The sequence below is a fragment of the Halichoerus grypus genome, chromosome 8, assembly GCF_964656455.1.
Source record: "Halichoerus grypus chromosome 8, mHalGry1.hap1.1, whole genome shotgun sequence".
Classification (NCBI taxonomy): Eukaryota; Metazoa; Chordata; class Mammalia; order Carnivora; family Phocidae; genus Halichoerus; species Halichoerus grypus.
Genome location: NC_135719.1, coordinates 43625474 through 43652889, shown reverse-complemented (window position 1 = coordinate 43652889; position 27416 = coordinate 43625474). Strand labels below are relative to the sequence as shown.

The 27416-nt window shown below is 45.0% G+C and overlaps 1 protein-coding gene and 1 pseudogene across 1 annotated transcript in view; both read left to right on the top strand.

Annotated features, from left to right (window-relative positions):
- Positions 1-27416, top strand: part of THSD4 (thrombospondin type 1 domain containing 4) — a 561701-nt gene that overhangs the window by 250865 nt on the left and 283420 nt on the right. The window contains exon 7 of the mRNA XM_078079143.1: positions 55-191. Coding sequence (XP_077935269.1) covers positions 55-191 — 137 coding nt within the window. The remainder of the gene's footprint in view (positions 1-54; positions 192-27416) is intronic.
- Positions 20577-21133, top strand: LOC118537598 (small ribosomal subunit protein eS24 pseudogene; annotated as a pseudogene).

Here is a 27416-nt window from a genome sequence, read left to right as displayed (position 1 = left end):
ATCTCAGTAAGGAATACTGGAAGCAAAAAGACGCTTTTTTTTTTTTTTTGGTAGTAAAGGGCAACCGGAAGTGTGAGTTGAACTGCCAGGCAATGGGCTACCGCTTCTACGTCCGGCAAGCTGAGAAGGTCATTGATGGCACCCCCTGTGACCAGAATGGCACGGCCATCTGCGTGTCTGGGCAGTGCAAGGTAAGTGCCCTGGACTGGGTGTCTGTAGCACGTTCTCTGGGTGATCGATCTAGAACTGCCCACTCCATTGTGTTTAGCCAGGCCATGGCCTCTTACCTCCCCACAGCCCACGGAGAACCGAACCATGAGCTCTGGGACAAGTGGGCTAAAATAGGGCAGGTTGGTCCTCTCTGTGTTTTTGATCTTAGAACATCTTCCATGGCGCAGTCTGACATTTCAAGTATTAAGTGGTTTATATTTCCACCATGTGCATCAAAGGGGACTCAATGATTGTTCCTTACCTCTGAAGTGGAGGTTATGAAAAGGGCCCGGCCGGATCCATCAAGAAACTGTTGGCATCACGAGGGCAAGGGTGGCGTTTTAAGGGCAGGGTGTATTTAATCTTGCCTCCCACCAGATGGGGCAGGCTTCCAAATGAAAGTGGTTCAGTGCCTTTTACAGCAGAGTTGTACCTTAAACAGGATGAGTTTTTCGGCCTCTTTGGACTTGCGAAGTCTGTTCCAGGAACTCCCTGCCCCCCTATTCTGCAAACACTTGGGGCCTGAGAACATCTTTGTGGGGTGCTTACCTGTGCCAGAAAGAACTATTTGGTTAGCAATAGGCACTTTAGATAGGCACAGGTTCCATGGCCACATTAATTTGGGCCTGGACTGCCACCCTTCTTGCACCTCTAAATGTATGAGTGGAGCTGAGACCCCGGCAGGTGCATGACTCTTGGGAGCCCAGACTAAAATGCCGTCTTAATTAATGCCCAGTAGCTGGCAGTCTTGATTTTCAAAAAGGAAGAACTCTTGGTTATCACATCTGAAAGTTCCTGTTACACCTTCTATGTCGTCGTTTAGCTGAAGAGCTACTGACAGGTGATGTATAAGCACAGCCGTCCTGGACCGGACTTTTTTTTTTTTTTTTTTTTTAATGAGGAGGTTTCAGATAGGACCCAAAATGACTTATTCAGGCAGAACAGATGTTCTCAGATTTTCAATGAAAGTGAAGAAAGGAGCAGCCGTCCTTGGTTATCTGATGGATGGGAGGGGTCTTTGGAAGAGCAAAACCCCAAGAGAGGTAGGATGTGGCGTGGAAGAGGCAGGGGAGCGTGATGGGAAGTACAGTGGGGGCTCAGACCTGTCTGGCCCCCATTTTCCACCCAATCGGGGGAACCACGGGGTTCCACATGCCCTCTCTGTGCCTCGCTGACCTCAGATCATACCCAAGAGGGTTCTGTTAGAGGTTTTGATCTCCGGCTCACGTGGTCTCTGCTTCTAAATGTGACTGAGCCTGCAATGGTGGGCCTTACGGCAACCCAGCTTTTTCTTCCAGGCCCTGAATCAGAGCTGTTTCATTTCCTGAGTACAGTTGCACACCACCAGGAGCGGGTGGAGTGTAATGGTTAAAAATATGCCTTTGAAAGTCAGACCACCTGGATTCAAATCGTGCCTTGTCCACTGTGTGATTTTCTGTGTGATCTTGTGCAGGTTAGGTAAGCACTCTGTGCCTCCAACACATGAGGAGGGCAGTATCTACCTCCTGGTCTGGCATTTAGTAAGCATGCTGACATTTATTAGTATTAATACGTTGTTTATGTCCACATATGTCCTGTCGTATTTGAGTTTCCTATGCAAAAGCATCTTCTTTGTTGGTAGATTACAGATTTGTGAGACTCACATTGTCTTTTGTGAGAACACTGTAGGGTGAAATACCAGGGGATTGCAGATGCTAATTTGGCCGGTCTGGGGAAGGTCCTGAGAGTCTGCTTTTCCAGCAAGCTCCCAAGTGATGCTGATGCCGCTGGTTCTCAAGTAGCAGAGTTCTAAAGGATACATTGATGAAACTACAGTTAACTGAGACTCAGAAATGTACATGTAGAGTGGTGTCATGACTTGGAAGGAAGATGAAATGTGGGCTCTTTCCGCTGGAGGAACGTGTTTTCCTAGTGTTGCATTGAGTGTCTGTGACCTGATGATATGGAAGAAAAACAAACACTTCTGAGGACGTGGGTATGGATTCTTACTAATTGTCGAAAACCATTCAGACTATAGGGCAGCACGGTTTGCAGATGATAATTGCTAAAAGATCGGGACAAAATTCCCCAGGATGTGAGTAGATTAATAGGAATTTGATGTTACAAGGGCTGCTTTGATATCACTATGTATTTGTTCTCTGTGCTCTTGCCTGAAATTATCCTCCCTGAAGTTGTTGGAATCACTGACTATCCTGTCCTCTCTAGAACTTCAGTTCAGAGTAATCAGAAGTACATTTGCTTCCCAGGCCCAAGTTCTGTTTACTTTGCAACTTTCAAAGGGTACAGTGTCCTTTTCTGAATATTTGATTGGAAGCCCAGAATTCAAATTGATATCTCTGCCTTGCTGACTTGTGGCTGAGAGAGCTGTCACTCACGGACATCTGAAATGGCTCCAGAAAGCCTCTGCTGGCCACATAAAGTCCAAATGCAAACCCAGGTCTACAACAAAAGGTAATGAAAGGCAACGAGCATCAAATAAGAATACGAGCTAAACCCACAAAAGAGTAACTAAGAGAGAAGGGTGCCGTCCCCCTTGACACCAAGCCAAAGAAAGGCCCCAGACCCACCCCGGGCAAGCTGGAATGCTCTGTTCCTGGGCTAGCAGAGCACCCTCTGGCCAGCCTGTATTTACCCTGTTGCTGGAAATCCTCTGTGCTTTAGATCCAAGAGTTGGAAGAGGAGCCGGAAGAATGCAGACGTCCTAGGGCTGCCTTTGTGAGGGGCTGCGGGCTGGAGAAAATGGGGGTCCCTCTACAGTCCTTCAGTGCTGGGTTAGACTTTCTTTTCTTGACAGGGACTGAAGGGTCCCAAAAGTTGTCTTCAGGCTCAGGACTGCATATGGATAAGCTTTGAGGGGAAAGAACTACCTTTTCCTCAAGCAAAAGAATGTATCTGGAGCCCACAGAGACCCTCCCTTCCTCAACTCGACCCCTTCCCTGTAGACATCAAATAGGAATGTCTGGCCAGTCTTCAGAGACGTCTCTGAGACACTTATAGCCCTGCCCAATCATTGTTGTCATTTATGGGAACAAAATAGCATTTATATCTAATTAACAGAGAACGCAGTAATAATGTCTATCATTAAGCACCACATTAACTGTCCTGTGATTTTTTTTTTTGCTTGATCTCAACTCTGTCTAAATAACTCTAGATTTTAATTGTTTGATGACACATGTATTATTTTTGCTCACCACTTAATAAACCTAGATGAAAGTTTCTCTTTGGTGGCATAGCAGGCTTTTGAAAGAACGGGGTCACTTGGGTAAAGGACAAGGAAGAGAAAAATACTCTCAACTACCCGGAGACCAGCCTTACAGAAACCTCAGACTTCTAGACTTGAATGATCCTGAAAGTGAGAGCCACCCCCAAGACCCACCCCCCTCCCCCCCAAACAGGTCTGCGGGGCTACGCGTCCACGAGAATGTACACGCTGTCCCCTCAGCCTCGAGTGCTAATCTGTGTCCATCCTTGGCCCACGTGGTGGCCTCAGCTCAAAAGCCACTGGCTGACTCCCTTGAGCACTGTATTTATTCTTCCATTCCCACCACCCCCACCCACCACCCAGCAAGCTAGGAGCAGTTCCAGGCACTTTGCTTTAGCAAAATGCCTACCATTGAATAGGTGCTTAAAATAAATGTGTAAATGAATTGAGGTCTCGGTGACTCAGTCTGTTGGATTTCAGCAAATGAAATTAGTCTTGAAACCAGCACAGAGTTTTCTCATTTTTGGCTGGGATGGGCAATTGAGTGCAGAAAAAACAAGGACACAAAGCCCCCTTGGCCACATCCCCAGAACCCGAGGCCTCAGAGGTCAGGGAAAATTCTTGGCATCTGCCAAGCTCTCGATCCCTCGTCTCATTTTATCTCGCCCACTCTGAATTTCTTGAGTCCCTTTAGAGCTAAGGCAGGAAGAACCTAAGCAAGTGTGAGAGTACGTATTCCGATGGTGCCTTCCTTCTGTGGAGGGAGAAGAAGACCTTTTGCCCTTGAACTTCCTCTGCCTCTCATCCCTGGTCGGTCTTCGCCTTCATGTGGGGCGACTCTTGCGGCAACCATGGGCCCACACTCAGCGGGGGGCCTTCGCACCTCCCTTCTCAGCTGGGACACTGCTTGCCTTCAATCTGGACACATCCACAGACGCTTTCAGATTTATTCAGTAAATTAAAGCCAGGTAACTGTTTCCAAATGTTCAGAGATAAGCTCTGGGCCAGCGTGCTGCCCTGATGGAGAAGGATGACATGATGGGTGTGTGCATATGGGTGAGTGTCCCTGCGCGCGTTCAGGCCCAAATTCCCGTCATCCTCCTGTGTAACCCACTATTGCGCTTTCCTGAGCCAAATGGGTAGACCCTGCTCACTTCTCTGCCTGTTTGCCCGAAGTTGCTTCTTTTATTTTCCTTTGGGTTACTGGCTTTATTTTGTGGACTTTGCTTAGAGTTCTGTTGCCACTTGAGTGAAACCAAGAGGATAATTGTATTGGGTGAAATGTTCTCCCCTTTGCCAGACATCTGCATGATTCAGCCTTGAAAGAGGGTAGAGAGCTTTTACTTTGCTTGAATTCTGAGCTTACGTGACACTCTGTGGACTCCCTCTCGTATTCCCACCCCCAGCAAACTTGTGTTCTAAAAGGACTTTCTGCTTGTGACTATTAAAATGCTTATCATATTATGTGATAGTTATTTTGACACGTGTCTGAACTCCTGTATAGGAGAGGGAATTAGTGCCGTGCGTGTCTGTATCTTCGGTGCTTAATTAACACGTTAAGATTATTCTGTAAATATTCTTAAAATGTATGAAAGAATGAGTACAAGAACAAGTTAGAAACTGGCTGTGTAACCTCCTTTCCTACAAATAATCAAGAATAGGATTAAAGAAGCATTGAAATGTTAGATCCCAGGCCCTGTTCTCAGGACCTCTTGACATCTAAAACTGACACCTAAAGTAAAGCTGATGAAATTTGTTGCCCTTTTATGTGCACTTCTTTTCCATTATCTATAATTTTTCCCCCTTCCAATGATTGGGACCACTACTAATGTAAAAAGCCTGGTTAGATTTCTTAATTAATGCATACTTATTAACAGCCCAAGCAATATTATAGGATTATTAATTAATTCAACAAATAACCTTAACTGCTCACTGCTGTACAGTGTGCTAGGCATGGGGGATGAAATAGTGGAAAAGATGAACATGGTCCTACCCACATTGAGCTTAAAATCTAATGGAAAAAGTAGTAAAGAGAAAAGGTCGGTTAAGAGGCAGAAGAATTAGGAATTTTGACAAGCATGATGAAATTAATGGGGGCGCTGGGCTGGAGAACTGGTGAGGAGGCATACCTTAGATGGACTGTAGGGGAGGGCAGGGGTTGAGGCGCTACTGACCTTGTAAGTCCCCAGGCATGGGAGAAAATTCACACCAAGTCTCCAGCCCAGGACCTAGTACCTGAGTAGTGCTCCAGAGCTGATAGATACGGAGATGAACCTTTTGTGCCTTCTCCCTGCTCCCTGCCCTTGGGTTAATCTAGTCTCCCCTTGATGGTGCCAGACTTGGTTCCTCCAAGGTGCCCACACATCTTCCTGAACACATGCTGGCTTTAGCAATGGAAAGACCTCTATGAAGTCATTCTGTGTGCCCAGAAAAACTCTCCTGGAAACAGGATGATATTAAGAGCAAGTTTTGGGGTCAGCCAGGATCTCCAATATAAACGCAGATAAAAGAGAGGCTGCCCAGGTAAAATTGGGGTATGGTGTCCAGAGCTTCAACCTGCCCTTCCTGGTGGTCCCTCCTATACCAGAGAGAGGAATTTAGGGCCCCTTCCCCCTAACTTTCTGAAGGAATGGGCAGCATTCCCCCAAAGGGAACTTAAAGAAGTGTTCTATCTAAATAGGCAGGGTTGGTGACTGGCACTTGTAACTGAGACCTCAGAGGAAGCTTCAGCAGAGTCCCCTGGGCCAAATACCTACCTCTGCCTCCATGTACCCCCATCCCCACCCCTAAACCGGTCACAGACTAGAAGCACTGTCTGAGTATGCTCTGTTACGTACAGACGCCGCACACTTATGCAGCAGTCATTGCACACAAGCTCAACCCCACAGGTACTCTTCCCCAAGTCACGGGATAACGTTTTAGGGATGCAGAAAACTGTGCTGCGTATGGAAACCCCAGGCAGTCTCTGTTTAGGCTCACAAGGCTGAGGGGGGCAGTCGCTGGCTTTCCCTTTGGTCCGTCTGCACATTCTCCCTGAGTCAGTCATGTTCTTGACCGGTGATGTTGCTGTAGGATCAGACATCTTTAATGGAGGTTGCTGAGCCTGGTGATGGCTCCCGTAGAGCCTGAAAGTCTGAGTGAAGATTTGAAGGGGAAGCCCATCATCCTAACTGTGAGTCTGGGCATCTCGTTTAAATTGCTGCCAAATTTAGGTCAAACTGAGTTGTGGGTAGCTCTGTTAGTGTGATAGAAAAGCCTTAGAAAAATAGCCTCAGGTGTCAGACATCTAGGTGGAAATGGATATTTGAGGACAAAAGTGCCAGATGAAAATACTTAAATTTTATATTTTATATTTTTAATAGATAAATAAATTTACGTGACTCAGACATCAAAAAGTATGATCCCCTGTGCCCTATCCGCCCAGCTCCCCATGCCCCAAGAGGAAATAATCATTGTTTGATCATTTTTTTTAAGGCAGATATTTTTATGCCTGTATAAGCCCATGATTTATTATTGTTCTCCTTCTTTTTGACACATACAGTAGCTTATCACACACACGGTTCTGGACCTTGCTTTTCTTATTTAACATACCTTGGCAAGCTTTCCATTTCAATATCTAAAGGACGTCCTTCTTGCCTTTATGGGTGCATAGCATTGCACCGTATGAATTAACCATGGTCTATTTAAACATGATGATGCACAGTTAGGATACATCCAGTCTTAACCATTACCAGCAAATCTGCAATAAATAGACTTGTGTGGGGGTCATTTTACTTCTTTGCAAGTATCTGTAAGATAAATTCTTAGAAGTGAGGCAAGAATCCATATGTATTTGTGATTTTAATGCTTGGTGGGTGGTAAATTGCTCTCCAGTGTGGTTGAAACAACTCATATTCCCACCAGTGATATCTGTGGGTGGTGTGTTGTCCAACATTGGATTTTTGCCAGTCTGATAAGTGAAAAATGGTATCTTGGGTAGTTTTCATTTGCATTTATCTTATTTGAGTGAGGTTGAGCATCTTTTCATATGTTTAAGAACCATTTCGGGGCCTGGAGTAGGATGAGTGAGGTGCCTTGGGTGCAGAATTTAAGGAGGTACCTAATGTTAAATCCTTAGGGCCTCCTTGAATTCTGAGCCTTAGGCACCTCACCTGTCCTGCTCTAATCCCTCCCCCCAATAGCACTGCCCTCCTGACCCAGGAACCATTTATATTCCTTTCCTGTGATCTGGTTTTTTATTGGGTTGTTGATCTTTTTCTTAATTTGTAGGAGGTTTTCATACATGGAAGAGTTTTTTTTATGATATAAATTGCAAGTGTTTTTTTTTCAAGTAGCCTTTTGACTTATGCCTTTGATCATGAGGTTTTGTTTATTTTTTGCCATGCAGAAGTTTTAAATTTTTTTAAATGGTGAATTTAGAATTCTTTCTTTGATGATTCTAGATTTTGTGTCATGGAAAGACCTACTACACTTTGAAGCTTAAAAACATTCTTCTTTGTCTTCTTTCACTAATTTATGGCTCTAATGTTTTTACATTTTTACATTTTATATTAATCCATTTGGAATTTACCATAGTGTATTGTGTGAGGTATGGATTCAATTATACTTTTTTCAGATGGTTACCCAGGTTATGCCTTACCAAAATTGAATAAATCTTTCCCTCACTATTTTGAGGCTCCCTCTTTATTACTGTGTATATGTATATATGTAAACATATATTTGGCGCTTTTTTATTCTATTCCATTAATCTGTATGTCTATTCATACATGAATACCAGAACATACATTTTTGAGAGAGAAATAAAACATACCAGCATTTAAACTTATGTTGGGGAGGAAAAATTTTTCTTCTTTCCTTCAAGATTCTTCTGCCTGATCTAAGAATTAAATTGACCTGAAATGGATTAACAGGAGAAAATCAAATTTAATTAGGTACATATGGGAAACCCACATAAACATGAGAGATTCCAAAGACAGGTAAAATGAGGTATTTATGTCATTCTGGACCAAGGAAAAGTAGGTACAGGACTAGGGCTTCAAAGAGAAGGGAGGCAATTCACACCAAGAATGGAAAGAATGAGTGCTTGCTGGGCCATCCAGAAACAATGGGACAGAGAGGGCTTTGCTCAAACAGGCCTTGCTAGGGTCCTCCCTGTCTACCATACCTAGTGTATATCAAACTATAGTTATTTGTGGTGATAGCTCCCTTCCTGGAACAGGTCCTCTATCTAAATCCTTTTAGGCAGTTAGTAGGAAGGCAACAAAGAAAAACTTCTTGAGTCTGAAGATAGCAGGAGGGGAAGAATGAAGGGGGGAAATCGGAGGGGGAGACGATCCATGGGAGACTATGGACTAAACTGAGGGTTCTAGAGGGGAGGGGGTTGGGGGATGGGTTTGCCTGGTGATGGGTATTAAAGAGGGCACGTATTGAATGGAGCACTGAGTGTTATACACAAACAATGAATCATGGAACACTACATCAAAAACTAATGATGTAGTGTATGGTGATTAACATAACGTAATAATAATAATAATAATAAAAAATCAGTCTGAAATAATTCACCTGCCAAAGAGACACATTTGTATGGTGCCAGATTTTGCTCCCCTACGCTTACGAAAGGTAAGCTTGCTCTTTGCTTGGAAGTAATGCACTCACAGACTTTGAATGAAGACCTTTCTCTATCACTTGGAAAAGCCATCTGTGTTCAGGGGCCTTAGCAAGACTTCGTATTCACAACACATTTTTACTTCATGGGAAAAAAATGAATGTTCCATTACTTTTAGGACTGGAATAGCGAAAGTTACAATCATCAAAAGTACTCCTGATGACAAAACCGTGGTAGGCCAGGTCAAGATCCCATGGATGGTTGGGGGAAAGCAAAAAAAAAATAGAAGGTTTATTGAAAAACACAGAACATTTTTGTGTTTTCTTGTAGAATTAACTGCTGTTTTCTTTTAGAATTAACTGAATTTGACAGGAAAAAATGTTGCTGCCCCTAAGAGCAGCCCAGCTCTTGAGGTGCTATCTTCTGTCATTCAGTAAATTAGCAATATCTTCTACAAGTTTTATTTTATTTATTTTATTTTTTACAGATCCTATCAATTTCTTAAAGTTTATCAATCTATCTCCTGATGGTTTGAAATTTAGTTTATCCTAATTATTTTTCTCGGGTCTTATTTTCACAATTCTCAGCAAAATGCTAATAATTATAGCATTCAAGGATATTCTAGATCTGGTCTCCTAACCAAATCTTGAGAAGGTGCCAGGAGAAAAGATTCTTTTTTGCCCTGCCTCCAAACTCACCCAAATGGACTAAGGACGGAAGATCAGTGATGGCCATGATTGCTGAGAAACTGAAGATAATCATGTATGTAAAAAGATCTTGGACTCAAACATCTGGTGCCCAAATACTAGCCTTGTTTTCTTAAAACTGTACTTGACAAAGCTGTAAAGTATGTTTGTCTCCCTTGTGAGAAGGCTGATTAGCTTTTTCTGAGTGAAAGATCTTTATATCCTTTGGGTTTCAAATTAGTTTCTAAAAGCCTAATCTAAATACTTCACACATGCAATGTGAGGTTTCAAATATATGGTATAAATAAAGTACAATGCCTAGTGTTCCAGTGGTGCTTGATGTGGTTTTTTTTTTAAACAGATTTATTTATTTTTATTTGAGGGAGAGAGAGAGAGAGAGAGAACAAGCGTGGGGAGGGGCAGAGGGAGAGAATCTTAAGCCGACACCAAACTGAGCGCTGAGCTGGATGCAGGGCTCCATCGCAGGACCCTGAGACCATGACCTGAGCTGAAATCAAGAGTCAGAAGCCCAACCAACTAAGCCACCCAATCACCCTGCTTGATGTGTTCTTGCTATTATTTCTCACTTGGGGAAAAAATAGGGGTTTTTTGGGTTTTGTTTTGTTTTTGTTTTTGGGTGGGTTTTTTTGATATTTGAGCCCTACAAAGTGAGGCCAGAGATCATACAATATTTTGTACATGAGAATCTTATTGCTGTGTTCCAATTTTTATAGATTATGTAGCACGATATGAAGTAAATACGACTTTAATATTTCTTGGCGATGACTTTTTCTGATGACACATTCTGAGGACGATTTTGCAGAACTGGTTGATAGTGACACCTAGTGTTCAGTATTGAAATTACATGTCTTTTAAAAAAGCAGCTCCTCGGGTAACTAGCATAAATTACGCCTTAATTCAAAGATGAGGATAAGCTGAACAGGCCAAAATTAAAATAAGTGGAAGTGGAGTAATGGGGGCGATCACTGGGACACATGTGAATAAGAAGGGCAATTTCTCCTTGATGACAACACCCAGAACTCTACATAATACTGAGGGCAATTGTGTATGGACGCACAAAGTAAACTGCTGTTTATTTTCAGACTTAGTTCTGAATCACTTGTGTTAGTTCAGTCTCTCTGGCTCTTCCCAAACCAGGCATGGGTGTGAATTCACTAAACAAATTGCCTTGAGCAAGTCCTGTAATTTCTGTGAGACTCAGTACTCTTAAATATAAATTAGAGATGCTGAGACCACCTCATAAAATTCTGGGAGAATTAAATATTGTTTCATGTATAAAGACCTGATAGTAGCAGTGATGTGTCTGGGGGCTTATTTACACGGATCTTGATGTCTGGGGGTGGTGAAGACAGACGGGGACAAGGTACAGAAATTGTCCAGGAAATTATACCTGGATCTTGGTTGGGAACAGAGAACAATGGGAGCCATGTCCTGACATGAACAGAAAATGTGGATTGAATGAGACTCAGAGGAAGTGAACCATGGTCCCCAAAAAGTCGGTGGGTTTGAGAAAGCTACTGCCCAAATGACCTGGGATAGGGGGTGTGGGGGAGAGGGATGGAAGGAAGTGCCAGGCGTCCTTGGGGAGAGTGTTTCACCAGTAGAACTTTAAGAAGATATAGAGAAACAATTACGGACTCTGCCACTCACCAGCTGGGTCTCCTTTGTTAAATTTCTTGGCTTTTCTGAGCCCCCTTTTTCCCTTCTGTGAAGTGAGGACATCCGCACGAACCTGGCAAGGCTGCAAGGGTTTGAGGAGGAGATGCAGATAAGATCCCTAGCACCACCCCTGGCCTGGCTTAGCAAGCTCAAAATAGGTGCTAACTCTTGGCTGTTCTCGAAAGGGGGGACATGGAAGCAGAAGATTAGAAATGGGACAAGCAAAATCTGTTCAGCCCTTGGACACATGACTCTGATTCCTCCTTGCATTTCTACCCTGTTCCCTAGAAATCCTTTTCTTCCTCTATGTCCCACATAGGTCACCTCTGAGAGGCATTCCCTGACCCTGGGGGGCACGATGACTGCTCATATTGTGCCCCCAGCCCCCGCGGTGCCTTGTCCTGATACCCTTTCTGCTCTCATTAGGAGTGACCTTATTTGTCTACATATCTGACATCCCTGGTCCGCAGTGAGCCCCCAGAACAGAAGGACTGAACTTAGGTGCTTAGGAAGTGTTGATAGAATGGATGAATACCAGGGAGAAGGAGAGGAAAGGAGCAGAGAGTAAAACAGGTATGGTGAAATGTGCATTGAATCGAGGGGAAGGGCATGTGGATGTTTCTGGAAACTGTTCTTGCAACTTTTTCCTTTAGGTTTGTAATTCTTCAAAATACAGGCGTGGAGGGCAAAAAAAAGTGAAAGATTTCCCGTTTTCCTTGTTGCATTCAGAGCACTTCTTTTGGAGGAGGGTGGACCGGGCTTTGACATCTGCCCTATGTTTCCGTCTTCCATGCCTGGCCTCCCTGGGCTGCTCGAGCTGCTCATAAATACTGTTCGTGTCCAGACGGTGAGGCTGTCCTCTGCCCGCAAGTCTCTACCGGATTTGGCTCTGATCAACTGGGGTTCCATCAGTCATGAAGAGTAAAACTTCTCGTGATGTTGTCGGAAGCCACGATGTATTTTGGAATTCGGGGGCAGGAGGGACAATGTTCAATTTTGCAAAAATGAAGCACTGAAACAGTCTTTTGAAAATGCATGTTCAGTTCTGAAGGAAAAAAAAAATCCCAAAAAACTATGCGGCGTCACTTGCAGATCCCCCTGCTGGACATTTGGAGAACTGAGGCATCCTGGCTCACTTAAAAAATTCCTTAACCCTGTGCTCTTGAAAAGCGTCAAAGGTGCATGCATGTTCAAAGCTGTATCCTATCCCATTCCCTTCTGCAGCAAGCCTTGGTTAAAGTGTTATAAGCTCTGTATTGAATTAAAGCACAAGGGGCGAATGTAATTTCAAAATGAAAACTGTATTACAATATGCTCTTCAAATCCTGCTATTTTATTTTATTATTTTTAACTTCTTTTTTTAAAAGAGAAAGTGCCTGAGGCAATCCTAGAAGTAAAGACTGCCCTACATCCCTTCTGTTCTGTGGATTGCTTGAAGAACAGATGCCATGATTATCCAAGGCTGAGGTGGTATTTTCTGATATTTTCTAATAGAGCTTTTGTCAACATTAAAAAATAGTTCTGATACTGGAATGGCCCATTTCTCATGGTAATGCCTTCCCTAGGAAATACAGCTGAATGCCTAGTCAGTGTGTGATGAACGGGCCATATTGGGCAGGTAGCCACAGCGAGAGATGTACAGGCAAAATGTGGACAATCTGATAAACTGGTGGGGAAAAAGTGCTTAGATTGGGTGCAGGCTGGGACAAGATCACCTCTGTATACCTTTCTGTGTAAGATATTGCAACTCAGACCTTCTAGAGAATGGAGAGCCAGAAGCGCTGAATCAATTTGGAGTGTCCTAGACTGACACCATCTCTTCTGTGGCCACAAGTGACATTCCTGACTTCTCTGGTTGTTAATCAGTTTAATTCTTCATCAGAAGACAGATATTTACTAAGAGAACTGATGCACCTTCTGTCGCCAGGTGTCTCTCCTGAGCTGCAGACTCATGCTAACTCACTACTCTGCATCCCTACCTGGAGATGCCCAACGTGATCAGCCCAGAACTCATTATTACTTCCCTCCCACCTTGCTCATCCTCTTGTGCTTCTGATTTTGGCAAGTCACCCCTCCATCCTGCTCATCTCCCAAGCCAGACCAGCTGGATGCCTTCATCATTCTCGCCTCCCCACATCCAGAGGTGGTCAAGTTCTGTCTCCTGCATCCTGGAGTCTCCCGTGTCCATCCCTTCTTCCCCTCTTGATGCCATTGCTGTATATCAGGTCTTCACTCATTTGTTCTTTGGACCGTTGACGACTTTCCTGACTGGTCCTCCTGCCTCTTGCCCTGTTCTCTTTCAGTTGAGCTTTCACTTTGCTGCTAGAGGGATTCTAAAATATAAGTCAGAGTAAATTACTCCCCTGCTTCTGGGCCCATTGTGCCTATCCCCACCATCCATAGATGAAGTCCGGACTCCAGCATGGCATTCAGCAGGCACCGTGACCACGCCCCTGCCTACCTCGCCACTCTTCCCTCATAAACTCCAGCCATGCCAAACCAGGTAAAGCTCTCTGAATAGGTCACGCCTCTGTTTTATGCCTCTGGGCTTTGCACTCCTTCTTCTGCCTGGAACGTCTCTTCTTCCCTATACAAATGGCAGATAGCTGTTCACCAGGCAAGACTCAGCTTAGGTGCCATTTCCTCTATCATGCTCACTCTTGGTCCCAGGAAAGGGTGGATGCCTCTCCCCGTTGTGCCTCAACTAGGCTTCTATCGAGACACCTGTAATTCTTTTATTGCCCTTTTTGATTTACATGTCTGCCTCCCCGTGGATGCCCAGAAATACCTTGAACTAGTGACCAACCTTGTCTTGCTCATCTTTGATCCTCCATTAAGTAGCACAGAGAGTTGGCACATAGTACTTATTCAAAAGATGTTTGTTCAGATGAACAAATCAATCTATTCTTTAGCCAGCATGGGATTGTTCAACCCTGATCATCTGAAGTTGCTGGCATCATACAATCTATTCATTCTTCACCAGGTCTTATCTGGGGATCCCGTGAATGCACAACCACATAGTACAGGGATGTCACGTTTATAGCAACACCTCTGAGAGTCCATGTTCTGAGCTGCGCTAACGTGATCAGCAGGAGGTTCTGTGTTTTCTCAGATGATCCTCCAGTCTTTTCCAATAATGATATCAAGTGGACAGCTGGATATCCAAGTCTGAATTTCTGGGACTGGTCAGAATCATGATTTTGACTGACTAGGAAGAAGCAATGATTTAGCTTTATAGCTAAAGTCTCAGAAAGTTCTTTTCAAAGTTGTAGGACTCAAACGTTACCCATGACAGTGCACAAGCTCCTTATGAGATTGTGTTTTCCTTGTGCATCAAGACATCAAGCATGGGGAAATTTGGCCAAGCTCAATCATGGAGACCAGCCCATACTTTACCCCGTTTAGCAACTGTATGTGGGGTAGCTCTACCTACATGTCCAACAGACACCTCCAACTTCGGGATAGTTAAAATGGCATATTTTCTTATCATTTCCCCCCAACTCCTCCAGAAGATAATAACTTTGCCGTCACAGATGCTTTCTTCCGTATCTCCATGAGCAGCACCCACCTGGTTACCCAGTTCAGAAATAGGAATGCCACCTTCCATTCCTCTTTCTTTCTCTGAACCACAGCCAGTGGTGGCGAGGTCCTGAGGAAACTGCCTCCTTGATAGGTTTCTGTATTTTGTTCTTCACCCTCCTTCTTACCATCACTTCCTTTCTTCAAGTCTTTACCATCGCTGGGGTGGATGAGTAGAGCAACCATGGTGATAAGGTCTTCCTGTCTCTGGTGTTGCCCCTCCTTATACAGGACTGCCCTTATCATCTTCTAAAATATGAATCTGAAAGTGTCACTCCCCTGCTGGAAAACTCCCATGAGGTCCCCACTGGTCCTTAGGTCTCTGCTTAATTTTGCCATGTCCTCTCATCACATGACTCTTTCACCTTCCACGTTGGTCCTTACTACCTGCGGTTCTTAGAACAGGCCATCTTCTATCATAGTTCTCGTTCCCTTGGTACACACAGCTGCTTCTGTCTAGAATGCCTTTGTAGCAGGATACTTTGGGCTGTAGGTAACAGGACATGCACTCCAAAAGGGTAAAACACGAAGGGGACATTCCTGATGCATATAACATAACCCGGAGCGCCTGGTGGTTCTGGGGTTGCTCAACACAGCAGTTCAGTGGTGCCACTGAGGTCAAGGTTCCCTTCATCTTCTCACTCTGCTGAACTCTGTGTGGGCTCCCTTCCCTCACTTTCAGGATATCTGCCATGGACAGATTCCGGGCAAACACAAGGTCCAGCAAGAGGAAGAAGAGAGTATTCTTTCTTCTGAATCTTCTTTGTAAGAGTGAAGGAAAATTTTCTAGATGCCCTCATAGCAGAATATTCCTCCTGTCTTATTCATCAGAACCAAGTCTCCTGCCCATCCTCAACTGATCACAGGCCAAGGGATTTAACGAAGTCACTAGTGGAAGGCAAAGAAGGACACTGGAATGAGAATGAAGGCACTTTCAGCCTGGAGGAAGGGGGCAATGCCCATCAGGTTGGCATATAGCCCTCTTTCTCCTTTTTTACCAGGTTAATTCTGAGTGATTTCCCAGGCTAATTCTTGAATACTCAACTAAGGAGTCACCGTGGGGGAGACATCCCTGACCCCCTCCCTTGCCTCTGATGCCTTCTGATGAGTTACATTGCCCCAAACCTTATCTCACCAGAGTGCAAGTGCCTCAAGTCTGGACCATTTCGGATCTGACACCGTTACTGGTACATACCTGCGGGCACATACTCTCGTACTTCTGCTGAATGAGAAAATGAATGACAAAAGCTGAGTTGTTGTGTCAGCGATGACTTTCTGCCTGTCAGAGAAACCCAACAGTGGTGGTTTCACCCAGTGAAGCTTTGTTTTTCCTATGGAGCAACAACTCCAGAGCAAGAGGTCCTCACCTCAGCAAATGAAGATGTTCTTGAAGCTTGTCAAGGACCCAGGCTCCTTCTGGTGTCTTGTCTGTTCTCCTTAGCATGCGACTGCATGTTCTCATGAGCACAAGTTGACTGCTCTAGTCCACTGAGCCCATGCTCCAGGCAGGCAGAAGCCTAAGTGTACCTGTCAACCAGGCCTGTGACTTTTCCTCAAGGAATAGCTCTCTCAACAGCTCCACTGAACTGACTTGTGGTTCCGTCTCATTAGTGAGACCGGGGTCTGGTCTTATGGGGACGTTGCCAACACAAACATTGTCAGGGTTCTGTTAGTTAGGAAGAAGGGGAAGTGGGAGAATGTGAATACACCTAGGCGGTGCCTGCCCAGTCACCTCCAGAGCGTCTCTAGATAATTTATTCTTTATTGGTTGTTCTGTCTACCAGTTTGAAACAAAATAGCAGCCATTAGAAGCTGTTATGTGGAAGTATTGTGACAGCCTAGAGCTAGGCCTTGTAAGAATGGCGTATATCACACTGTCCAACATCCTCACTGAGAATATTGAGAGGACAGTGTCGAGAGAACCGAGGCCCAGGGAGATGCTGTTTGCCCAAATTCAATCAGAAATCTGGTGGCAGAGATTGGGGAATAACCTATCCTTATCTCAGTTTTAACTCCCTTAATGTACTGGGCATTTAGGGATTTCAGTGCCTATGATCTTGAGGTAAGAGATTTATTAACTTCTTTTTCCAGTCGTACATAACAGAGTCTGCAAAAGCCGAAACCACATTTGCATGATTTGCTGGATATAATGCCCAGTGCAAAGTCGTGTTATGAGGATCTTCATGCCGAGGAGCCCTCTGCAAGGGCTTCTAGAAAGACTTAGGAAAGAACAGTGCCGGGACACGGGCGCCTGCTGTGGCCTGCAGTTACCTCCATTCACACCTAGATGGCGCTCATACATTGATCGGGAGATGGTTGCCTGGTAGAAACTGACAAATTCTTGAATCAAGGTGGTGAAAAGTTAAATATAGATGGCTTTCAGGCCTGGCTGGGGGAATGGACTGGTTAAAGGAGAGGTGGTGAAAACCAGGGACTGGCTGTAAACACATTGGACGATTACACAGAAAGCTGCTTGCCTTCTGTTCATGCTTCCAGTCCCAGATCCCTGCTGGGCCAAGCACAGCCGACTGACCCAGAGGCAGACTGGCCGGTCTTACCTGGGTGTGCCTGTCTAACCCACGGGCGGCCTTAGCACTGCCCCCAGAGGACCCCGGGCAGCCTCTTCACGTGGGTCACAGACTCCGAGATGACCATCACAGAAGAGAAGGCTTGTGTGTGGGGTCGAGTTAGTAAACAGGGTGATTGGCTTGTAAATTGCTCTCATAGACATAAGCACATATGCAGTTATCCTTCAACATCATGGGCATCAAACTCTTGTTCTCCTGACTGATCAAATTATCCCGAAGAATATTGGACATTGCTTCCATGTGGCAGTAGAGAGGTGAAGAACAAGGGCTTGGGAGTTAGAGGGACCTGGGTTTCTAGTCTAGGTTCTATCACATACTACTGTGTGGCCTTGGGTAGATCAATTAGCACCTCTGTGCCTCAGAGAAGTGGACCTACTTCCCAGAGTCATTGTGAGGATTGAGTGAGATAATCCTGTGTCAGTGACCAAGCGCAGTATCTCCTTCTCCTGTAAGTGCTCCAAAAAATGAGCTCTTATTATTGCCATTAATCCACACTCATGAAAATCACAAAGGACAGTGAGGTTTATCAGTTGTTCCCAAGCTATACAGACATTTGGTAACCAATTTAACTTGAGTTTGACAAGTGTTGAGAGCAAAATCAGTAAAATTTGACAGTGAAACCTATTACTGGGTTCAAGTTAAAATAACATTTTAGGAATAAGTAGATTTAATTGGGGGGGACTTGACTTGCACCAAAAATTCTGACCCCTAACTACTAGAAAATGAAAGGTAGGTTATTTTATCATCCACGGCTATCTGTAGGATTTGCTGGTCAAAGTCAGTGTCTAGTTCTCTGGGTAGCTTTCACCATAGATGCATACTAGGATTTGTAGACACTTAGGAAAAACACATTTGGGTTCAAAAGTAGGACAAAAATTGCTCCCCTCATTAAAGCCACGTGACAATGCAAAGAGGTGGGTCAAGGCTCTGATGTTGAATGACTGCCCAGGGTGGACATGATGGCCCTAAGGAGGTATGAGGGACAAATCTGGATGGAATCAAAAGAAGACCCAAAGAGTGGAGGGTCTTGGTGTTAGACAGACATGTGGGTCCCGCAGTGTATGTTTGAGAACTTGAGGGGGACGGCAGATCTGTTGCCTCTCTCTTAAACCAGGTCAGGTCATGTCATTGTAGTCAACGACTTGGGTGGTTGTGTGTCCGCATCACCTCACGTGTCCCCCTCACTGGGTGGTGTTGCTGCCTGTAGGAAGCAAGGCCTGGGGAAGCAAGTGAAGACTCATCCACTTGGTGCCCTGTGATCGTGGGCCAGGGTGAAAGCAATGCAGGCAGCTGAGGACCTCTTTCCTTGCCCTTTGTGTTACCCAGGCGAGCTGTGCCCGCTCAGGGGGTGGGAGGAGGGTGCACGTTGAACTGACGCTCCGCAGACCCAACCAAGTTCACATCCGGCTTCCATCTCTTATGAGTGGCGTGCCTATAGACATTGCTTTCACTCTCTGAGCTTCCATTTTCCCATCTGCAAGTGGGAATAGTGAATGTCGTAACACCCAGCGCGGTGTAACAGGTACAAATGAAGCAGCCGCAAATGGGAGTCTATGGAGACGTGACTTTGTTCATCACTGAGCTCCAGTTGTTCACAAGGCCTCACCTTCTCTTAGGGGACAGGGACACCCAGGGCAGAGGGTGGCATTTCATCTTGTCAGTGTTAGTCATTTCTGGTTTAGAAGTCACTCAGGGAGGGGGCCTCCCAGCTCCCACTTTCCCACATGGGAAGGACAGCACACATTTCCTTGGCGTTGGGTTCCCAGCTCTTTCTGGAGGTTTCTATCCCTACCTTCAGTGTTTCGGCCCTGGGCTGGGTGGGGGCTGCGTGTGGCGAAGGAACAGGTGCCACACTTGAAACCTCAGCCCCTCCCCTCCCTGTCTCCGCTTGCTTGTCTCCCAGCTCTTAAAGACACTTAACACCTGCTCTAGACTGAATTTTGGCCCTTTGTCCCAAAATGTGGTGGTATTTGGAGGTAGGGGCGTTTGAAGTGTAAGAAGGTTTAGGTGAGGTCAGGAGGGTGGGAGCCTCATGATGGGCTCCCTTATAAGAGAAGATACTGGAGAGCTGGCTTGCTCCCTCTCCACACAAACACACAGAGGAAAGGTCCTGTGAGGACACAAGCAAGAAGACACTGTAAGTCAGGAACAGAGTCCTCCCCAGAAACTGACTCTGTGAGACCTTGGGCTTGGATTTCTAACCTCCAGAACTGTGAGAAAATAAACGTCTGTTGTTTAAGTCATGCCATCCGTGGTATTTTGTTGCGCACCCCAAGTGAAGACACCCCATGTCCCCTTGTGGCAAGACACTGCCCCATGCTAGAGTTTGCCTCTCATTTCCAGGCATACCCTGTGCTCAGCCCCCCAACTTTGGGTGATCTTGCAGGCTGAGCCTTTGTAGAATTCAAACTCAAACTTTTTGACTCTGAGGCACCTACTTGTTGCAAGTCAGACTCTCGTGTCTAAGATGAGCTTCAGGAGCTGCCCTTCTGCCTCCTTTGTACTTTACCATCTCAATGGATGGAGGACCATGGACCAATGTGGTGTTGCCTACCACGCATGAACAATACATTGGTGACGTGAGCAGATGTGAAATTGTTGAGTATTGTGCCTGGCAAACAATTGGTACTCAGTGAACGTTTCCTGAATTCTGACATTGAGTAACAGCTGTGAACTTGAGTGTCCTAAAAAACAAAGCTGAACCACACTAAAACAATGGTTGTCTGCTTCTTGATGGCTTTGTCCCCTGGAGGCATGACATTCAGATCTGGAGGATGTGGGTGAGTGGAGTTGTGAAGATTCTCTGATGGGGATCTAATGGATAGTACGGTAAAAAAGATCCAGTGTGGTGGTCATTGCCTTCTTGTAGAGTGACTGTCATGGCCGGGACTGTCAGGCCCCAGCGGCGAGGAGCTCCAGGCATGGGAGCATGGGATATTGGATGTAAATGAGCCTTGCTACCCACACTGGGTGAATACCCTTTAGAATGAAAGCACCGCATGGAATATGACTCAGGATACATGTCCATTTAAAACCACTCTTCCCTGGCCGCCATCATGAACGACACAGTAACTATCCGGACCAGGAAGTTTATGACTAACCGACTACTTCAGCGGAAACAGATGGTGATTGATGTTCTTCACCCCGGAAAGGCAACAGTACCTAAGACAGAAATTCGGGAAAAACTAGCCAAAATGTACAAGACCACACCAGATGTCATATTTGTGTTTGGATTCAGAACCCATTTTGGTGGTGGCAAGACAACTGGCTTTGGCATGATATATGATTCCTTGGATTATGCAAAGAAAAATGAACCCAAACACAGACTTGCAAGACATGGCCTGTATGAGAAGAAAAACACATCAAGAAAACAGCGAAAGGGACGCAAGAACAGAATGAAGAAAGTCAGGGGGACTGCAAAAGCCAATGCTGGTGCTGGCAAAAAGTGAGCTGGAGATTGGACAACAGAAGGAGTAAAGATGCTGCAGTGGCTTTATCTGGTTGTGCAGATTTTTCATGAGAGGATCAATAAACTAAGAATGTTAAAAAAAAAATAAATAAATAAAATAAAACCACTCTTCCCTTTCCTCTAGGAAAGAAATGAAAAAAAAAAAAGGAATAAAACTTGATGTTTAAGTCAAACAAGGCCGTTTCTGTATATCGCTGTAACTGGATAGCTTTGAGAAGGAGGGCGGGATCATCCCTGGCCTGGGCCTTGGAGCCAGGCTGCCAAAGAAAGAGGCAGCCTGGCCCCTCTCCCAGCTGTGGGGCTCCGGGGCTGAGGAGCCCGAGGCCCCGCATGTGACACCTCACTCTTGAGATACTCTAATTTATAGTTAACGCCTTTTAAGCAAACAAGAGGGAGAAAAAAAAATCTGGTTCATATTATGGCAACTTGCAATGAAGGGGAAGTCTGGGAGTTCAAAGAAAAAATGTCCCAGGAAAAGCATAGCCTGTTAAAATTCATTCTAAATGGTCAGGAAGGTAATTGAAAAGAAGGGTTTCTCAGTGCAATGTTGGCAGCCCAGTGCCCTCCCTCTGCCCCTCTTCCTCCCTCCCCCAGTCATCTCTCCCTGACACGAAGGTCATTCCAAAGAGGAACAAAATTAACACGAATGGATTACTAAGACATGCTAAACTGCCTGCATAAGTAAAAACTCCAGAGCTCAGTGGACAGGATCAAGGTGAGAGGAGGAAGTGCACTCGCCTTCCAAAGCCAGAATCTCCTCTGGTTCGATTTGAGGGCCAGGGAAGCTCCCTCTGCCTTTCCGTACTCACCTTTGCCATCCAAAAATATCTTCCTCCCCTGCTGATCATGTGGGGCTTGGTTTTCTCCCATCAGTAAGTTCCTAACTGGTTTCTCTGGGTCAAGGCAGCCTTTGTTGGAGGTCTGCAGGGCAGGGTGGGTAAGAACCAGCAGAAGGGGGAACTGTGCTCCCCCCCCACCCCCCTGGCCCTGCATCGAAGCCTTGGGCCTCACCGAGCTAGAAGGTTTCATACATAATGCAGCAGGAGCTCCCCGCGACTAAATCAGAAGGGCCCGGGGCTGCAGACCAGTTGGAAGGTGGTGTTACGGTGCTCATCTCATTGTGTGCTTAATGTGAAGCCCGTGGGTTTTGCTCAGACTCTCAGCTGAATTAGAGGTGGGGTGGGTGGGCAGGGTTTGAAGACGCGCACAGTGGAGGTAACATCCTTTATCCCCCCCATCTAACTATCCCCCCAACTAGCTATCCCCCCAACTAGCTATCCTGTTGGCCCTGCTAGTCCACGGATGGGAGAGACTCATGTCTCAAGCAGCCATCACTCAACCCTCGGGGGCAGCTTGGCCCTTCAGGCGGGTCCATATGCCATCAGCATGTCCAGCATTAGGCATTCGTTCCTTTGACCTAAGGAACTGGCCTGTAATAAAATGCTGTTCTCCTCTGGTGGCGTAACACCCGGGCCTAGTGTGAAAGTGAATTGGTGGAGGTAATCCGTTCCAGATGAACCCCAATTTGGTTGAGAGGTAGGGGGGAAGAATGAGGAGGACCGAGGAAGGGGGTAGAAATTTGTCACAGGAGATGCCGAAAGGGCGGTGGGAGGTGTCAGAGATAATATTGCCCTCTTCAGCCTCGGGGTGGCCCCGGATTGCAGCAAGAAGGAGCATGATCCTTTGTGCTTTTCTCGACAATTCTCGTAGGTTCTATTGTTTAGTTTCCCTTGAGCAACAGAGGCTGTGGATGACTGCCCCGTCTCACAGAGGTCAGTTTTCTCTCTTTCTGAGCCTGCCAGAGTGTCAAGGGTCAAGCTCAGCCCAGTTTGACCCACTGACTTTTTAGACTGGGCCTCTTTTGTAAACAAGGTCAGGCTTTCTCCCTCCCTTAATTGGAATCCCTCCGTATGAATGGCAGCGTTATTTTGTGGTGTTTGGTTTGGGTATGAGGAAAGAACGTTTCTCTTCCTCTCTTTTCCTCTCGTGGTTTACTTTGGGATTACTTAAATAAATAGATGAAAATGTCCCCAGTTAAGCATCCAGGGAGTGCCAAGGCAGCATGCCATGTTTATCCGTATATTTGCCAGCCTGTGTATTCCCTTTCAGCTCAGATTTTAAGGCAATCTTATGCATTTCTTTTTCCTACATAATTTCTTCCATTTCCAGAGAGAATTTTTTGCCAGTAGCAAAGAGGAGCTGCCTTACAGTGTCAGTAAGGTAGGGGAAATGCTGACATGACCATACTTGCGGGACCAGAAAGGAATAGCATTGTGGCATGCACAGTGGAGGTGGGTGAGGTGCTCTAACTAAAGCTCATCATGAAGCGGGTTCCATCAGGATCCTCAGCTTATGCATGGGGAACCTGATGCATATGAGGAGTTGTACCCGGTTGGTGGCTGAGGCAGAAATCACACCTCGTCTGCAGGCCTTCTGGGTCCAAGAGCCCCATCCAGAGGCTGCACTGTTTCCCAATATTTGCTTCCTGCTTAACAAGCCCTAATTAGAAATTGAAAGAGAGTTGGGGTGGAACGGGGAGGCAAGATAGTAGTGGATGAGGAGAGAGCCTCATGGACATCCTTTGGACAGGATGAAGGCCAGGGGTGTGTGGAATTCCATCTCTCGGCCTCTGCAGGAGCTGGCCTGGGAGTGATGGTGTGTCCGTGTTTCCAACGTGTGCATTCAGTCTGGGGTTAAGAAGTGGAGATTCATCACCTGGAAGAAAATGCGAACTCCTGGCTGTGGACTACGGAGTGATCTGCAGGCTGCCCTCTTCCCCTGCTTTACCCTCCTCTACCCTGCTCTCATGCAGTGTCCGCCACCTCTGCCTTCTTGCTCTGGGGTCTTGCCAAGCTCTGCCCACATGAGGGGCTGGACGCTTGCCGTGACACTTGCCTAGAGCACTTGACCCTGTGATGTTTGCAGGGCTCAGTCCTTCACGTTTTCACACTCCTCTCAAAGGGTCCTCTCACCAGCCTCCCTCCACTCGACCTCCCTTGCCATACTGTGCTCCCACCTACTGCCTCATTTTCTCCATAGCCCTGTTAACCTGAGGTGACTGTATTTATTTGATTCTATGTTTATGACCTGTCATCCCTGCCAAAACGTGAGCCCCATGCCTGTAGGGTCTTTGCTCCGTCTTGCTCCCCATTGGATTCCCTCCACCATTATGGTGCCTGGCATATAGCCATTGAATGAACAAATGAGTTCAGGGGTTCTCTGGTATCTGCGGTTACCAGAATCCTTTACCAGAGGATTTCTGGGCTTTTCTTGTTCTGGGATGAATGATCAAAAGTGACATAATGCTGTGAAAATCTAATCTTGTTATAATAAATCTCTCCTGTATATGCATTAGTTTAACGTTTTAATGACCACGGGTATATTGTAATAATTTTATCAATATTTTTCTTTCACAGATGATAAAACTGAAGCTCAGAGAAATTCATTGACTTGCCAAAACTCATATAGGCTTTGAACAAGGATTTTATGATACGAATACACAAGGAAATATAATTTGTGCATCTATTGTTATATAGTGGAAAGAGCCTAGAGTTTTGAGTCAGAAGGTTAATATTTTACATTTTGTTGTGCTTGTGTTTTAGTATATTTATAGAAATATTATCATAGGCAACATAACTCCCTTTCTAAATTTTAGTGTTCTTATCTGTAAAATGAAGATAATAAATTAAAAAAAACAGGACTTCATTAGGGCTACCTGTGATGGAATATTAAAGTCTTCAGTGAAGTCCAACATACTTGTTAGGCACTCAATAAATGCTAGTTGACTTATTTCCTATTTCCTATTTACTCACCTATAAAATATTAAACTTACCTCTCGGGGTTGCTATTAAGCTCAAAGTAAGGTGCCAACAATACTTCATGAACTATAACACAATGCAAATGGCTTTTTTTTAATATAAAGATTTATTTATTTATTAGAGAGAGAGAGCATGAGTGGAAAGCATCAGAGGGAGAAAGAATCTTAAGGAGGGATCATACCCAGTGTGGAGCCTGACATGGGGCTCAATCTCACAACCCTGAGATCGTGACCTGAGTTAAAATCAAGAGTGGGACACTTAACCCCACTGAGCTACCCAGGCATCCCCATGATGCAAACTGATCATGTAACTGTCATGTTTCAAAACACCAGGCATCCTAGAACTTTCTAAAAGAGAAATAATGGTGATGAAAATGTTCTATTCATCCTTACACATTGCTGGAAAACCTGTTCAAGGCATTTATGTTACTGAGAGAGAATCATTCTCATCCTGTGAGGTTTCTGCAACTTTATGTTTTACTTCTCTGCACGGAACTTTTTTAGAGATGCTTCCAAACAACCTTGGCTCTACTGTTTATTTACAGTGGTACTAAGTGTAGATGGCCCAGTCACAAGATCTGTCATCTGCTGGAGGCTCAGATGAGACCTCTGCTGGATTCCTCAACTCTACTGCCAGTAGGGTCTCGTATTTCATTCGAAAATTATATTCAAAGGATTGACAAGGGATTCTTGAGACAGCTTTCTTGTGGTTCCTAATTATACCTGTGTCAGTTCTCTTTGGGTCTTCAGCAGTGGGCAGGCTTTTTCATTTTCTTTTGTTCTCTGTCTTGTCCCCATGCTTCTCGGCTGGTCACTCAGCAAAGCATTCAGAGCTGTTACAGGTGGAGTTTTGGTTTGCTCACCTTGCTTGGTTCAAAGTGGACTGCAATATTTCTTCTGTAAGTTTTCTTCAAAAAGTTGTATCTCTTGCATTTGATAGACTATTTGAAGTAAGACTTATTTAGATTCCTTTCTCATTTGAAAAATTCGAAAAGACATACATGTACCTTCAAGGTAAAAATTACCCATGATCCTTGAACTACAACAAAATATAAATGTGTATAAGAAGCGAATATATACAACTAGGGAGTTGTATAATAACTAATGCTATTTCAGAATAACATTTAAGGTTTGTGAGAGGATAGCTCACTATGTAACTATGAACTAGAGGTTGGCAGGTGGATGGATGAATTCTGGAGACATATTTAGGCCCATAAGCTTTACACTTCTTTATTTTTTGGATTATGTTCTTAAAGGCCACATAGTCAGTCTAACACGGCCTGGATCTATACCTTCTCCTCTGCAACGATACCCCTTTTTTTAAGATTTATTTATTTATTTGAGAGAGAGAGAGCACATGAGGCCACACACACATGGGGGGAGGGGCAGAGGGAGAGAATCTCAAGTAGACTCCCTGCTGAATGTGGAGCATGACATGGGGCTTGATCTCAAAACCCACAAGAGTTGGACACTTAACCGACTGAGCCACCCAAGTGCCCCTCAACCCTACCTTTTGTAGCTCCAGAGTGACCAGCACTGTCTACCTCTGGGCCTGCCTGCAAGTTTCTACTCTGGCCAACTGACATCTCTCCTATAAGAAGTGCCATGGTCCTTTTTTGGTGTTTCTCTGGAGCAGTCCCTTCTCTACCCCTTGATCTCTGTGGCCCACAATACCAATGCTAATTTTCTTTCTCGAGCACATTCCCAAAGGATTCCCTAAGGGAATAGCTAAGAGGTTGAAACTCCAGGCCAGTAGTAGTTCTGAGCCAACTCATGCTAATCGAAGAAATAAATCACTCACCAGCATTTAAAAAAATAGAGGTAGATAAGCAAGGAGAAGAAGAAATACAAGTTTCCTATTTTTTTAAGCATGCCATTGACCCCAGATAACCCCAAGAGTAGATTAAATGGCATATTAAAAGGCACTTAAGTATCATGCCTCTTCTCCCCAAATTAATGGATCAGAGTACATTCCCCATTGGATTTATTATGCCTGCCAGCAGGGCTGGATGGCATGTGGACATATTTGCACATTGTGGAAACAGCTTGGTTTAGGCTCCTCAGGTCCTGAGCTCACATCAGACTCTGACAGCAATGCTGATGACTCTAAGGGAGCTGATTTATCTTGGACCATTTAAAGTCTTCACTTTTCACTCTCTGAGTTCTGGCCTTTCTCTCACGGGGCTGGTGGCTGTTCCTTTAGTGAAAATAGAAAAAGCTACCTTATGACAATGATGAATGTTCCCTCTTTGAGCACAGTTCAGCCACCTTTAGTGTTTAAGGTCAAGGTCATTTTTCCTTGTTGGTGTCTAGTCACTGCCACCCAGCTAGAAATTACTCTGGAAATTACCAGAGTACAGTTTGCTAGAGATGCTTATCTAATCATTCGTTGTGTGATGTAGTTGGTCCTGGAGAGACAAATGAAATCTGTGTTTTCTGTGTGGCTTACCTATGTCCTCATTTTATCCATGTTTGGTCTCCTTAGTGAGTCCCTCACTATTATTTAAGTGTGACAAAGAAGAACTGAGTTTTATTAATTGCAGATCTGTGTTAACTCCCCTGTGTTAGTTATCTCTTGCT